Raw genomic sequence first — 15,552 nt, 5'->3', positions numbered from 1 at the left:
GATGAAGTCAGTTGTTCCACATTTTCCGGTAAATATTTATCTCCAACTGCTTCACCTAAAAGTATTATAAAAATGGTCTAGTTTGGATTTGGAATCCTTTATTTACACCACATTAATTTCAATCAACAGCTCTCTCGCATGGACTATCCAAATTGCTAGCTTAAGGTTGACCGGCCAAAAATTTCGACAGGAAATCGGTCGGTTTTGGCTCCTGGCTTTCCTTCCAGTAGCGCATAATGTGTCCTTTCTGCTTCCAGATGTCGACGGACTCTTTCAGCTCCATTTGGCCCTTGATGACGAGCATGTCGATCACACGGATGTCGGAGACGTTCTTGTGCTTTAGGAACTCTTCCCTCAGCTTCTCCCGGCACTGTTCAACCGACTTTGGGATGTCATAGTCCATCACTGACGAAAACCGGAAAAGGGACAAACATGAGCATCAATCACGGTTCAATAGGTCGGTACAGATACGATGCAAGCAGCTGGCCTTTTACATAACACACAACGCCACGGTTCTTACCAATGTACGGGATCTGGCGATACCAAGCCTTGTAGAGGTTGAGCACACGCTTGCGGGCTTCCTCGCGATCGACGGACAGAATCGGCCTCACGGACTGGACCGTCCGGCGTACGGCTTCGCGGCTGGCCATTCTTGAGATTTGGTAGAATCCTTCCGATCAGCCGAAAAGAAAACACCTCTGCAATCCTAGTGGAATCGCAATGTTATGACAGTTTGTTGTTTTTTCAATTATGTGACAGTTGTCATTGCGCTGTCAAAAATTCAGCACAACGGGATGAAATTGAAAATGATTGGACAAAATAAGAGAATATCTGAATAAATATAAAGAGTGAAGATTTTAAATTCAAATTGAATTAAAATAGTACCAAGACGCATGATTGGTACGAAGGGCACAAACCTAATGGCGTAAGTACTCACCTTGTAATGGAAATTCGAAAACAAAATTCAACCCGATGACAAATGTACGACACGTTTATTAATTTCAATAATTTTATTATTGTTAGGTTCCATTTTTCAAGACATAGAAACTCTTTTTCGAGTATGAAGGTCTGTGTTACTGTATTTTTGTATTTTTTTTTTGTGTAAGAATTAGTGTAAGTTGGTTGTGTACCTAGCATGTTGCACACTATATACCGTTTGCATACTTGCTTACCTCATCAATGAATAACATTTTGGTTTTCACGCGAATTGCAATCAGTTCTAGTTGATAATGGTTTCTCTAATGTTTCCCAACGTTTTCAATCGTGATGAATCTTGCAGTAGCTGAGGCAATTTCATCAGACACGTGCCACAAGAACGGAATAGAAATAATACATTATAGCCTTTTCCGGTGTGTTAGTTCACTCTAAAAAGAAATGCCATATACGACATGCTGATCTAAAATTACCCTCTCTTTTGTTCTACCAACAACATTCTACGTAAACTATCGCATCAGAATTCTCTTATTATTTGTTTTACTCAGGAAATGAAACGCAATTTAGCCGGACGAACAGAACACAGAAAATCAGTCGTAAAGCTGACTAGAAATTAAATTAATTATTCTCTTCCCATGATCGCCATTCTTCACCGTGTTAAAAATCACCCAGTATCAATTTCCTTGCCACGTGTGTAAAAATTGCACTTCTCACATCTTTGCACGTTGATTCAATTACATTACGCCCTTTAAAACATCGCTCAGAAACGTACCTTCATGCGCCACTTGCTTCTTGTTGTTCAAACTTAAGAGCAAACATAATACACTCTCGTATATATTTTTGGCTTTTCATTATTTTGATTTACTCTAACTCATAAGCAAGTGGATGGTTATGCTTAAGATAGGGTGGGTGGTTCCCACCCCTTGTTCAATTATTTCGTCGTACTTGTTTGATAGGCTTGCTATTAGTTTATTTAGAGCGTGTTGTGTATTCCATACTACGAAAATCCAATTTATCAATAACATTTCCTTCCACCATTCGTATCTCTGTGTTTTCTTTATACTACGTTCTGGGTTTTCCTCATGTTATTATTTGTTGTTTGTACAATTTACCTTAGCTACTTTTACAGGCATTGAAAAGGGGAAAAGGGTTAGTTCTTCCGGAAATGGCATTGAAAAACGCAGACAGCAGAACCGTGTTGGCTTTCGAACACAATACACATTTTTCTTCAAAATCAATCTGAGATTATTTTAGAAAAAAGATTCAAATTACATTACCGTAAATAGTAAAACTTTGTTTGTCCACTCAAAAGTTGTTTAAAAGACGCAGCACACACATCGGCAAAGAATTTACGAGATTATTCCAAACAAGTTGAGTCCAGTTTGTTTTGTACAACGTTGGCAAATAGAGGTTTTATAATATATAGATGCGTTTGTTTGTTTTTTTTTGTTTGGCCTAATAAATCTATAAAAGTTTAAAACTAATCTCTTACGCATTAAAATCGTGCCTAGGGTTCCGGATAGGCAAGATTCCTAGCTTATGTGAGGGGGAAAAATAGGCGAGAAAAAGCACTTCGAAGAGTGTGAAAGGCGTTTTTTTTTAAAAAGACGAACACAATTGTAAATAATGGCCTGAGTCCCGTAGTTTTGCTGGTACGCTTTTCCTTTCTCGCATCGCGTCGAAACGCGTTTGAAAAACGAAACGCCCCCATCCAACAAATAGTAAGTGCGAAAGAAATAATGCTACACAATAATGCTATAAGTCTAAAATCACAAAACCGTACATATTCACAACTATCGTTAGGACTTACAGCGCTATAGAGAGGAGAGGGGGAATAGAAGAGAATCGAAAATTGGACGCGATATTTTACGGTCGCGATTATTATACTTTAACCGGCGATGGGCAGTGGCTGAACGGTTAAATAACTGCACCCCTGGGGTTTGGTTTTGGTATATGGTTCTTTTCTCGTGTGCTTCTGCTTGTGGTAAAAAAAAAGTTCGTAGGAAGAAAAAACCCGAAAGGATTCGCATCGAAACGAGATCTAATCGTACAACGAGAGCACGAAGCATACATTTCCTACCATTTGGCGTTTCCAATGGAACGCGCTTTTAAACGTAGCTGTAACAATATAAGCAACTGCTTGGGGTTTGTATATATCTATATCGTTTGTTTTTGGTACTAATTATTCAAAGCGGTTGCGGTTATAATGAGGCACCTCCCGATATGGACATCTGTGGTGATGGACAACCTGTTTCAACAACTCGTAGTAGCGTGTGAATGTTGTCAAAAAAAACATGCAAAAAAAAAAATCTACCGATTAGCGATTCGTGTGCTAATGGATACATTTTCCTTATCCAATAATACATTCCCCCTGTACTGCACCAACCGCTTGCACATATGGCGTTGAGATCATCTATCGGTTGACGAAAGGAAAACGTGAACCGCTCGCACGCTGAAACTATAAGACGATCTAGGACAGAAGAGATGATACCTTTTTGACTAGTAAAGGAGAACTGTTTTACTGCTGCTCGATTCCTCTTGGCCACTCTTTCTAATTCAATAATCGCATTATTTTGATTAACATTTCCGCTGATTTGATTTTGCCCTCATGCCCTCTCGCATCTAGCTCGGTTGTGGTGCCACAAGTGCTGCACTCGATTGCCGAAGCAGCATCGACGGTGGACGCTGTCCTCCCTTCCGTAGGTCCGTAGTACCAGCGCCACCACCAGCAGCAGCAGCAGCACCTGGTTGTTGCTGTTGTGCCTGCGGAAGATGCTGATGAGGTGGCGGAAGGGGCTGATTGTGCGGAGGAACTTGCGGTGGCGCGTGCTCCGCTCTAGCGCCCGGCGGAAGGTTAGCACCGGCCGATTGGTTCTCCTTTTGCGTATCGTCCGCCACGTGCGTTTGCTGCCTCTGAAGCACCTCCATGTACTCGCGGATAAGGTTCGCTATTTGGAACGCCTATAAAAGAAACACACAAAATGGTTAAATTTGCGGAGTGAAATAAAAGATTTGTCTTGTTTTCTTTATCTCCCTACCTGTGCCGTCGTTAGGATAACCTTCGATTGCTTCTTGTCCGATCCGGTGATGATCATAAGACAGTTCATGTTGGGCGAAAAGGACAGTATCGACTGGTAGTCGTACGTGCAGAGCGTATTGCGGGACCGATGCTCGAGCAGATGGAGACCCTTCTGGTCGACCGCCAGCCAGAGCATGCGGGGCCAGTTGGACGTGAACGACTGCATCACGTCGAAGATGGTGGCCTTGTGCAGGGGCCAGCTTTGGATGAGATTCAGGAAGGATTTCTTCGCCTCGGCCGCCGTGGTGCCGCGCAGACTCTGATGGTGCATCGCCACACTGTCCCGCGGAATGTTCGGTACGAAGCGGGGCGGGAGGCAGTGGGCCGCAATCGGACGGTAGTCCTGCACCACGTCCGAACAGTCGCCCAGCTCAAGTTGTCCTTGTAGAGCAGTTAACATAATCTACCGAGAGGGAGAAGGAATGATGAAAAACATGATCGGGACACACATTATGGTTTGAGTAGGTGGATACTTACAGCCTCCATTTCGGTGATGGGAAAACGTTCGGTACGCAAACCGTGTAGCACCTGGTGATAGAGCAGCTCCTTTTCGACCGGGTCGTCCAGGTTCATGTACTGATCGCAGAACAGATGCTTCTTGAAGAGAAACAGATGATGCTGCCGGCGGCAGGCGGGCTGTAAGTTCGAGCTCTGATTCTGCTGCACCGCTTGGGCGGCCGCGGTGCGATACTTTTCCCACTTGGACATAACGTCCGCGACCTTTTCGTCCGGCAGTAAGCTTCGCTCCGAGGCACCGAGCACTTCGTAAATTGCGTATCCTATCCGGACCACGTGAGGCAAAACAAGCGCAACAAGCGAGCCCCCCCAAAAAACAAGGGAAAAGAAAAATAACAGATCACCCAAACGGTAATTAGTGACCACACAACAAGAAAGCGATGTTAAGAGATATTGTACTTGTTAAGCTCAAACAAACAAACAAACAAAACAAACAACACGTACCCAGTGCATTTTCCTGTAGACCAATCTTCTTCTTGACGATTTCCATCACCTCTCGAGAGGTCGAGCTTGGGTGGAACTCGACCGAATGGTACTGGCCGTCCATGAAGTGGAACCGGGCGTAGATCGGCCGCCGGTTGATCGTGCAGATGATTTCCTCGCGCGACGGTGGCCACTGGCGGCGCCGGGTGCCCTGCGTTTTGAAGAAACACTTCTCGGCGAAGCGAGCGTACTTGCCCTCCTCGGTGATGAAGTCGCTAGCGCAACGCTTCAGATGGCCGAGCAGATACTTGCGCACCACCTTCTGCGGTGGCAGGATGACGCTACACGCTAGCGAAAGCAGTGCCCAGTGGCGCAGGTTGACGCGGGAGTTGGGATCGGGATGGTCGGTCGTTTGCTTGATCAGCTGGAGGTACAGTTCGTTCAGGAGCGACTCCTTGCGCATGCACCGATCCATGATCGACTGGATGAGCGTGATGTGTTCGTCTTCGGCGCGCTGTACCGTTTCTCCTGAACGATGTCGAGGTTCAGGTGGATGGTGAAAGGTGTGTGGGAGCAAAACGATATGGGGAAATGATTAAGGCACTGTTTTGAACGACAATTAATCGCTATCTTAAAACAAGCTCGATGAAGTAAGCATGTCTATATGCACCTCAACGTCTTGGTTTGCACATATGCGCATGGTTTACACATTTTTAGCCTTAAGCGTAAAAATTCTACGGGACCCCTATAAAATACGCTTTAAACATCGTTTAGGGGGGAATCGATTCGATATCGATCGACTACTGGTTCGTCGGCTGATCTCTTTATTTTTGATATTTTAAATTGTTTTTGAAATTAATTTTAAAAACCATTAAAATTGTATAATGTTTTAAAACCACAGTTCGAGCACTGCTTAGAGATCGGTAGGTATGTTTAGGGATAAAATGTAATCAGTGATGACTCGTTGAAATGACCGACTCGCATATCAAGCTTAGCGATACAATACCAAACGAATTTGAAAAGGTCAGAAACAAGTAGAAAACTTAAAGAACAAACACCCCTTCCACCCAACAGTACTTACCATTCTGACCGAGTCCCGCGTACGTGAGTATGGAATTGAATACCTGCAGCATCGCTTGCTCCTCTTGATCGGGCAGCTTGCTCAGGCTTTGAGGCAGTGCCTGCCGGCTAAACGCCCAGTAGGCATGCGGGAAGCCCTTGTACGTTTCGCCGTGATCGTGCACCGGACTACCGTGCTCTGCCCGGAGCTTCTCCAGCCGATGCTTCGACAGACGGCGCAGTGTATTGCGCAGGAAGCCACCGCTGGGGTCTTGCGGTTTGCGCAACAACTCCGCGTCGACGAGATGGCGCCGGCAGACGACCAGATTGTGGTGCAATCGCACCCGATCCTCGTTCGTGATGCCCTTGCTCTTCTTCGCCGGCACCTCGTTCTCGGTGATCCAGTTCGATAGGGCCGGATAGTACGATACGATCAGCGAGCCGATCTCGTTCTTCTGGGCCGTCTCGAACACGAAGCACCGCTGCTGGTCGGCCGCGCTCGTCGTGCTCGTGGCCGTATGCCGGTTCAGACTGATCGTGATGAAACTGTCGCTCGGATCGAGCATGATCGACTCTACCTCGGCGTAGCGGAACTCGTACAGGACGAACTTGTCGTCCGGCTTGATCAGTATGATACCCTCACAGTTGACACCGAGAATAAGACTGTTTCCATAGCTCCAATAGCCACGGTAGGACACGGAGAACATCGTCGTGCCGTACAGCGGATACTGCATGACACACGACAGGTACAGGACCTTCGCCGTCAGCTCCGTCCGTCCCGAACCGTACTGTCGATGAGCTTGGGCCAGTATCGGTACCCAGAACTGTTCTTCGCGGGTTTTCGAGATGCGCTCCGGCAGGTAGCTCGGCACGTCCGAATAGTACTCCGGCTTCGGCTGGTTCGACGGGTCGCCTAGGGCAACCTGTGCCTGCAGCCCGGCCAGCTGCAGGGCTACCTTCTCCGAAACGGGGAAATCATCGCACTAGGGGGAACAAAACATAAAATTTAAAAAACCGTCCACTCAACCGTCGGGAGAAAGATCACCAGCTCACCTTCACCACGCTATACACGGCCTGTGCGTACAGCATGTTGACCTCAACGGGGTCCTGCGACAGTTCCCGCGTGCTCTTGAACAGTCGCTTCTTGAACACGAACCGATTCTCACCCGAGCCCAGGGTGGTCGCGTTTTTGCGCAACGTCGAGCCGGAAGCATGAATCTTCGTCTGCTTGCTGTGAAAACATGCGTTAGGAGAGAAGAATACAAAACACCGTTCAAAAACCATTATCATCTCCTGCCGCCCACCACTAGGGGCCTAGAAAGAACCAATATTCGGTGGGAGGGTTCGTACAAAAAGTAAGCTTTCTTCCGGTAGTCGATAAAATGTTGGTTTGTCAAATGATTCCCGAGTGTCGTCGTGTCATCGTGTCTCTCGGTCACAACAGCTCAGGTGGTGTAGTACTTGGGCAGTTTCGTGCTCAGCAGTTCCTCGGGAAGTTTGAGGTAGAGCACGATTCGATACGCACGTCGGTTCACTTTTTTCACTATGTTCGTCAACCGACAGTCCCGGTCGCGTCCGCTGCAGTTAGTGTTTTGGGTTTTGATGTGCGTGTGCCGGAAAGAATCGAGAGAAAGAAGTTTTCCAGAGGGTACATATTATTGCAATGCGCTGGGTGGGGAGCAACGGTTGAGGTTTGCATTTATGTACACCACGCTTTCCTTCGGTTCCCAGTTACCATTTCTGCAAACACCAGCCCAACAGCAAACGATAAACGCACGCGCGGAAAATGGACCTCCATTGAGGATGTTACTCTATCTATGATGATGGTTTCTGAAATTACAAGCCCGCTGCTGATGATGCAACACTATTTGTATTTACATTACGATGGTCGAACCATCGGTTTACTCCAATCAATGGGAGTTCCATAATTTGTACAGTCACTTTTGCATAATATGAAGCCTTTAAGGTGATGAATTTATGCTTAGTTTTTGAAATGTTAGCTCTATACTATTTTACACTTACTGTAATATATGTGGGTCATATTGAAATAATTATCAAAAATATGCGTTGTAATAAGTGTAAAATCGCGATACGAGAATGAAACTAAAAAGGATCAGTTGATGAGGCGATGGAGTAAAATCATAGCAACCATTGAGTATGATTTTACTCAGTTCAGAAGTAACAAAAATTCTGTTAGATCCAGAAGTACATTTTTCTTGACAGAACCAGATCCGGTTATGCAACTATTTGTTCAAAAATATAATAAATTTTTAAAGCATTTTTTGTTAACAGTCTAATTGAAAACGCATTGCGACAACGCTGTACCGAACAAGGTGAATTTCGTCTTTCATATGAACGTATGGGTATAGGAAGTCCGGGAATTGGTCAATATCCTTCTGTTAGTATGCGATACGTTGAACGAGTCAGCGTCACTAATCATCATCCGTCTACTAATCCGTCCCAAGTCACACAGCAAAAAACAACCAGCACAACAAAACAACATAACTCATGAAACCGACAACACTTACGCTTCCCAGGCGGCTATAATGTCGTACAGATAGTCGTGCGATTTCACGTGCTCTTCTCCGTCCGGTCGCGATTGATAGATTGCCCATCCTTCGATGTTACAGAGGCCGAGCTTTTCGGCCAACTTGGCCACCGCATCGCTCGCTGTATCGGTCGGGTGCACATCGATGGCTTTGGTTCGCCCGTCGAGGAAAAAGAATCGGCACACGATCGTACCGAGGCGGCGCATTGCCTACAAACCAAGGGGGGAGAGAGAAACAACGGAATGTAAGAACGGGGGATTGTAACACACAGAGCCTTTAGTCACTTACGGCAACTTCCACGCTCGACGGTGGATACTGACGGCAGCGCACTTTGGTGTTCTTGCAATTGTCCAAACACCATTGCACGTACTGGCGTAGCTTTCCTTCCAGCGATTCGAGATTTTTCTTCAGAAAGCTCACAAAGTACCGGAACAGGAGCTTGCTCGGCTGGAACGCTACGATCGTGAGGCAGAGCAACAGCCAGACGCGATCGGTCCAGTCCACGCTCGGGTTATTGGTTGCTTGGCGCATGCACTGCACGAAGATTTCGTCCCGCAGCTCCTCCCGCTCGATGCCCTGCCCGATGATGAACTGGATCACCTGCAGCTCCCGTTCGCTGTTCAGCTCGCCCCGGATGTACTTGCACAGGTCGCGGAAGATGTTACACGCGATCGTCACATTCTCCGGATCGTACATGTGTATGTGCGACGAAGGGATGGTGGTACCGCGGTAGTACGTAATCATCTCGTACTTGGGCACCATGTCGACCGATTTGCGACCCTTGCGGGTAAGCGTCGCCATTATTGTGCCCTCGGGCGATCGTTCGTGCGTGTTATAGTAGCTTTCGGCAAACTCCAGTATGTCGTAGTACACGTCATCCCGCAGGAGTTCCTTCTCGCGCTCGGTAATGTCGAGCTGCTGCATTTCCTGCAGTTTCTTTTCCACCCGGTACTTGCGCCGCTGTTCCCGCTCGGCAAACGGATGCCCACCGCCCGTCGATGATGCTCTCGAGCTCGGGCGGCTATGCTTGGGCGAGGAAGGACTCATCGGGCCACCGGAACCGGTACGCTGAATCGGACTGGCGGACCGTATTACGGCCGGACTCTTCGGGCGCAGCTTGTGCCCGGTGGATCCGTTCTCCAGGTGCACGTACGCGTGGCTTGGTGCCGCGTGTGCGTGCGGTGGTGGCTGAGGAGGTTCGCTCGGTCCATGGAGACCGCCGCCCACCGGTTGATGGGCATGCGGTGGTGGTGCAGGTTGCTGCGGCTGGGCGTGGGCATGCACCGGTGGTGGCGGAGGACCGATGACCGAGTGGTGATTTTGTGGAACAATCGTGGCAGGTGGTGGTAGCTGTTGCGGATGATGCTGCGGAATCGGTGGCACTTTCTCGTGTGCATCTGGTGGCGGTGGTGGAAGCTCCTTTAGATGAATAACCGCCTCATAGATGGGCTCCTCGTGACGTCTTATGTGGTGGAGTGTGGCAGGATGATGCTGTTGTGTTGGTGGAACCGTGTGATTATTGTTTTCTACCGGTGGTGGTGGCGGTGGCATCGTTGGTTCCGGAAGCGAAGGAGTTCTGTCAATTTAAAAACAAGGGTATACAATCAGTAAAACAAAGAACGGAATCCTAATAAATTGAGTTCCCACTAACCCTCCCATCGGCTTCGGCGTTGTTGGCTTGTTGGGATTATTGTTGTTGTTAAGATTGTTACTGATGGAAGCGTTCCCGTTGATGCCGTTCATCATCGCACCTCCGATTCCCTTTACCGGAGCAACATTGTTCCCGGTGGACACATTGTTGTTCCGCTCGCTCGTCAACCCTTCGATTTCCTGCTGTATAACCGATTCCAGCTCGACGTCCAGATCCTCTACCAGGTTGTCCATCTTCTCCCCAATCTCGTCGATGATCGCGTTCGAGTTTGCACCGTTCGGCTGTACCTCGCTGAGGAAAGCAAACAAATTGTCCAGATCAACGGAGTCGTTGCTCTGCAGGCTGCCCCCCTGCTGTTTGGAACCACCGTTGGCACCACCGGCCGTCGGGTGACCCCGGCCATCGGTCCCCACACCCTGGCCTTGTTGCTGCTGCTGTTGCTGGTGGTGCTGGTGCGCTGCTTGCGAAAGCCGGCTGTTATTATTGCTAGCATGCTGTTGCTGTTGTGAGTGCAGTTTCGAGTTTATCTGCTCGGCCATATGCGACAAAGCGAGTATCTCTTCTTGCGCAACCCTGGAGGAAGGAAAGTGTGCCGGTATTAGTTGGTGCTGCAACGAGGCCGGCTAATATCTCGTCATCGAGAACGATACACTAGTTGGAATGTTTTGTTAACTAATTTCTATTATTTTCGTGCAATCTATCAACTTGTCTCTATCAAGCCAGCAAATACGGAGGAGGAACAAAGAGGACAAAAAGACATACACGAACGATCACAATGAAGTTAAACAAACATACAAACAGATACACCGTGTGTTGTTAAGAGCTGACAGGCAGCTCACTCACCCGATTTTGTGACCAGGTCCGGTACTACTTTTTAGCATGCTTATATACGATATATAGAAATCAAAACAGGGATTTGTTGGTTTCTGTTGCTGTGAGTTAGATTCGCAGAGTTAAACGCACTTGCAGGATAGGGTTCAGGGTCCTAGGCATTACACTACGAGGTATGAAGCGGAAGGAAATCGGGCGGAAGCCGGGCAGGCTTGCCCGGTAGTAATTAACCCACAACGGCGGTAGTTACGATGGACAGGGAAATCAAAAGGATCACCAAGGTAAGATTGGCAAAGCTGTGAGGTTTTTGGTTCACAACGAGGGGGATGCACAAAAAGAGAGAAAAAAGATCGATAGTAAAGAGAAAAAAAAATGTAGGTATACCGGCATTCCCAGAAGTTAAGCATTAATCTAGAGAAGATCAAAAGAGTCCTATGGAGTCGATAAGGGCTGTGCAATTCATTCACCTCAAATAATTGCATGTGAACGGAAAGAGTTTTACGTCGTGAATTTTTAAACGGAATGAACTGCACACGTTTGAATCTTTATACCCATGCCTACAGCGACCATTTTGCTGGTAACTGACCCCTTGGAATCATGCCCTTAGTAAATAACTACTTAAAAATTTTAACTTATATAAAAGATTTAAATAAATTCTACAAGATCCACTCCATAGATTAACTACATTCTCTCCTTCACGGTCACACACACACAGGCACACGCTATAAGGATGAAAAAGGACACGGCCCATTGACCAGCGCCCAAGAACAGACCTTTCGCTTTCCTCCAGCGCCTTCCGGTCGGCTTCCGCTTGTGCCGCTTCCCGTTCCTTTCTTTCCGCCTCCAGCCGTTCCCGTTTGCGCATTTCCTCGTCGACGCGGCGCATTTCGCGCAGTGCAGTCGCAACCTCGCGCGCAAACACACCCCGCAGGTGGCTCTGGATGACGATGGCGGCCCGGCGCTTCTTGAGGAACTCGATCCGAAGCTTCCAGCCCTTGTACGCGTGCTGTATCTTAAGGGTGGCCGAGCGAATCCGATGATACTGGCGCTGCTGGCTGAACCGCTTCCAGTTGCGCTGGATGACCAGTGCCTTCGTGTTGATCACCTGCTTGCGGGCATCCTCCAGCGGTTCGTGTACCACACTGCGCAGGAATACCTTAGTGCGCCCCATCTGCCACTCGGTCGGTGGGACGTTCAGCTCGTGTATGACAGCCAACGCCTGGTCCTGGCTGGACATGTTACGGAAGCGCTTCGTGAGGCATTGATACTTTTGCACGAAATCGTCGAACGTCAGGTGCACCGGGAATCCCTCGCGCCGGATGCGGATGATATCGAGCATCCCGAGGTAGCGGAGCTGATCGAGTACCAGCTGATCGTCGTAGTCGTTCGGTAGCTTCTCGGCGTTTGGCTTGATGCACCGCACGTACCATGGGTTGGTGCTTTGCAGCACATCCACCAACGCCTGCAGCTGCTGCCGGAAGGTGTCGCTGACCGTCAGCTTGCCCTTCGAGGTGCCGCGCGACACGGTACTGGTGGCCGACGGGGCCGACTGGACGTGCTGGATGGACAGCAGGTCCTGAAACGACGCAATCTCCTGCACGAACGTGTTCGCGCTGCGGCTCATGTGATCGAACAGCACGTCCTGCTGCACGTCCCGGTTTTTGTCCACGAAGCCCTTCACGGTGTAGCTCACGCAGCCCGCGTAGTGCCGGATGCCAAACTCCGACTCCCAGTGGCGCCGGTCCTGGCCCTTCACGTAGCTGCCGTGCGACTCAAACTCGCCGTGCAGGTTCGTAAGGTACGCCGTGTCGGACCCCTTCGGCATATGGCACTGTTCCGTCAGTAGCTTCAGAATGCAGCGTGGCGGCTTTTCGATCAGCTCCAAGCACAGCGTGTTGTCGGTGAACTGAATGTGGGAGAACTTGATTTCCTCTTGGCGGTACTACGATTGGGAAACAAGATTGTTAATGAGTTGCAACATACACCCAAGGGAAAAATTACACTTACAATTTCTTGCTCCAACGCGAACACATAGTGGTTGAAGAACTTATGCAGCTTCTCGTTGGTATAGTTAATGCACAGCTGCTCGAACGAGTTTGTGTTAAAATTCTCGAACCCAAAGATATCGAGCACGCCCAGAAACCGGGACGCATCCTGGCCCGGGTTGATGCACGTGTTGATGTGACTGATCAACCACGCGAACGTCCTCGAGTAGAGTGCTTTCGCCATGGCGTGCCGATTCTCGCCCGCCTCCTGCAGCTTCAGCGGGATCTCGGTGATGTTTCCCCGTACGTTTATCTGCCGCTTCAGCAGTACCTGCTCCAGGTCCGCCTCCTGCAACCCGAGCAGCTGCGCCACGATGCGCACAATTTCATCATCCCCCGGCGCAAGCTGACACCGTTCACCGTCGACATCGGCAAAGTTCAGATTGCCTAGCCACATGATGGCACTTAGCACGCGGAAAATTCCATCGATCAACGGTTGAGAGATTTGCAGCACATTGAACGCCAGCCGGAGCGCCTCGAAGCGCTTCGATTCGGTCGCAATCTCCAGCGCCGACTGATCGCCGGTTTCCGCGCACCCGCTGGCGTTCAGATACCGATAGAACGACGCGTCCCGCAGATGGAGCGCCGTCGCCAGCTCCTTGTTTGTCTTTCCCTCCGCCACCAGCTGGTACAGGACGTGGTAGTTCCGCTCGCCCGGACTCTGGAAGGTGATGCGCGACTGCTCCAGCAGATAGTCCTGGATGATGCACCCCTTGATGCAGAGCTTCGAGTCGAAGCACACCTGCATGAACTTGCCGAACCGGGAGCTGTTGTCGTTACGGATCGTTTTCGCGTTCCCGAACGCCTCCAGGATCGTGTTGGCCTCGAGGATCTGCTGCTGGACCCAGGTCGACACGTCGCACGTCACCGAGCAGAGGTACTGCAGGATGAACTTGGTCGTTTCCGTCTTACCCGCGCCCGACTCGCCGGATATGACGCACGATTGGTTGGTGTTGTTGTCGCGGATGTTCCGGTAGGCCGCCTCGGCCATAGCAAAGACGTGCGGCTCCAGAAGGCCCAGCTTCTGGCCGTGATATCGGGCGACATACTCCTGCAGGAGATGGGAGGGAGAAAGTACAAGCAAAAGGGAATCATTTTAGTGGCCATTAGCGCTCGTCACACATCATGCATAATCGCTCCACTTCACACTGCTGTAGAACATTCCTGTTTGCAACATTCTTTCTTTATTTTCCGAGACAAATCCTTTCGCCGTTGAGTTCTGCGCTTCACGCAATGAGATACACGTACATGCGCTTTGCCACCTCTCTGGGATGTTGGCAAACGGCAGGAAAACTAGTAGGTCAACGAGGGAGCTGCTACAAGCTTCGCTGTCGAGGGCGTTAATGCATAAGGCTGACCTACATCGACGAGTGAAGGAAAGCGCTATCCTGCCACACACCCACACACCTGCCACCTTCACCCTCCTCCTTATTGCGCAACAGCCGCTCAACGAAGGAAGCAATCTCATTTGGAAGCAGCCGGAAGCAAACCGACACCAGGTAAATGCACCGTGCACGAAAGGATATTAACAATCTGAAGATGGGCTTGGGCTGGCACCGGGTAGAGGTTCTCGGCGTGATATGGCACGTAATGAGGACAATTTGACCTCGATTACTTTTGCTCCGTCCCGGCGTAGGTGTTGCGGCGGACATTGTATTTTCTGTACTTTGTATCGGAGACGTTAAATGTGAAAATTATACAAAACCAGAAGAAGGGCACACTGTGTCACTAACTCTCGGGAAAATTGTTGGACACAGATTTGTAACCGACCGCTCCTGGTCCGAAAACAAAGCAGCGAATCTAACGTTTTTGACCGGCGTAGGGTTTTCAAATGGGAATTTAAAAGCGCCGCAAAAAGCAGTTAATAACACTTCCCTTCCAAATGATACACATTTGGGTGGGAATTTTCCAAACCGAACGAAAACCCCTGGAAACTTTTTTTCCATTTGCTTTACACGATTGTTTCACGCAGATGTTGAAATGAAAAGTTCACACTGTTTCGCTTCCGTCAAACATGGTGCTTACGTGCACTAAAACACTGGATGGATAATAATTTAAAATTTAAATTTTTAAAAATCCTACCAGCAGGTAGAAAAACGCATCATCTACAGCTAAGGAGATATGGAAGAAACGTTTGTATAAAGAGAGGGGGGAGAAGTTCATCAAACCGAGGGTTTGGTTGCCACCATGGTCCGGCAAGTATCTTCTTCGCCGGCGTCGACCAGCCGCAACCGATAACGATCATAAAAATCTTTCAAAGCTGCGACGAAGAGACTTGGGGCGACGGTGTGTGCCACAAGTCGCGGGAAACGCCGAAGAGGAAACACGGTAAATGTGTGTGGGTTTGTGATACGCTTCGATAGTCCTGAAATTCCCACAATTAGCATGCGAAGGAGGAAACGGTGAGCCTTCAACCGTTCGTGGTTCGACGAGAGAGAGAGTCGGAAAACGCCTAAGAATATGTAC

General features: G+C 48.9%; 2 protein-coding genes across 2 annotated transcripts in view; both read right to left on the bottom strand.

The window, feature by feature from the left end:
• Positions 1–52: 52 nt before the first annotated feature.
• LOC131260164 (NADH dehydrogenase [ubiquinone] 1 alpha subcomplex subunit 6) overlaps positions 53–15,552 on the bottom strand; it is a 115,627-nt gene continuing 100,127 nt past the window's right edge. Inside the window, exons 2-3 of the mRNA XM_058261837.1 lie at positions 521–683; positions 53–405 (exon numbers count right to left, since the gene is read on the bottom strand). Of these exons, the coding sequence (XP_058117820.1) occupies positions 161–405; positions 521–650 (375 nt within the window). The 5' untranslated portion in view covers positions 651–683 and the 3' untranslated portion in view covers positions 53–160. The remainder of the gene's footprint in view (positions 406–520; positions 684–15,552) is intronic.
• Positions 3,556–15,552, bottom strand: part of LOC131272739 (unconventional myosin heavy chain 6) — a 37,919-nt gene continuing 25,922 nt past the window's right edge. Inside the window, exons 4-14 of the mRNA XM_058274580.1 lie at positions 13,049–14,137; positions 11,815–12,983; positions 10,211–10,783; positions 8,848–10,135; positions 8,539–8,768; positions 7,064–7,241; positions 6,033–6,993; positions 4,973–5,479; positions 4,490–4,791; positions 3,972–4,415; positions 3,556–3,894 (exon numbers count right to left, since the gene is read on the bottom strand). Of these exons, the coding sequence (XP_058130563.1) occupies positions 3,556–3,894; positions 3,972–4,415; positions 4,490–4,791; positions 4,973–5,479; positions 6,033–6,993; positions 7,064–7,241; positions 8,539–8,768; positions 8,848–10,135; positions 10,211–10,783; positions 11,815–12,983; positions 13,049–14,137 (7,080 nt within the window). The remainder of the gene's footprint in view (positions 3,895–3,971; positions 4,416–4,489; positions 4,792–4,972; positions 5,480–6,032; positions 6,994–7,063; positions 7,242–8,538; positions 8,769–8,847; positions 10,136–10,210; positions 10,784–11,814; positions 12,984–13,048; positions 14,138–15,552) is intronic.

The sequence above is a fragment of the Anopheles coustani genome, chromosome 3 (assembly GCF_943734705.1).
Source record: "Anopheles coustani chromosome 3, idAnoCousDA_361_x.2, whole genome shotgun sequence".
Taxonomy (NCBI): Eukaryota; Metazoa; Arthropoda; class Insecta; order Diptera; family Culicidae; genus Anopheles; species Anopheles coustani.
Note: the sequence above shows the minus strand (reverse complement) of the source record. Positions and strands in the feature narration are given on the sequence as shown.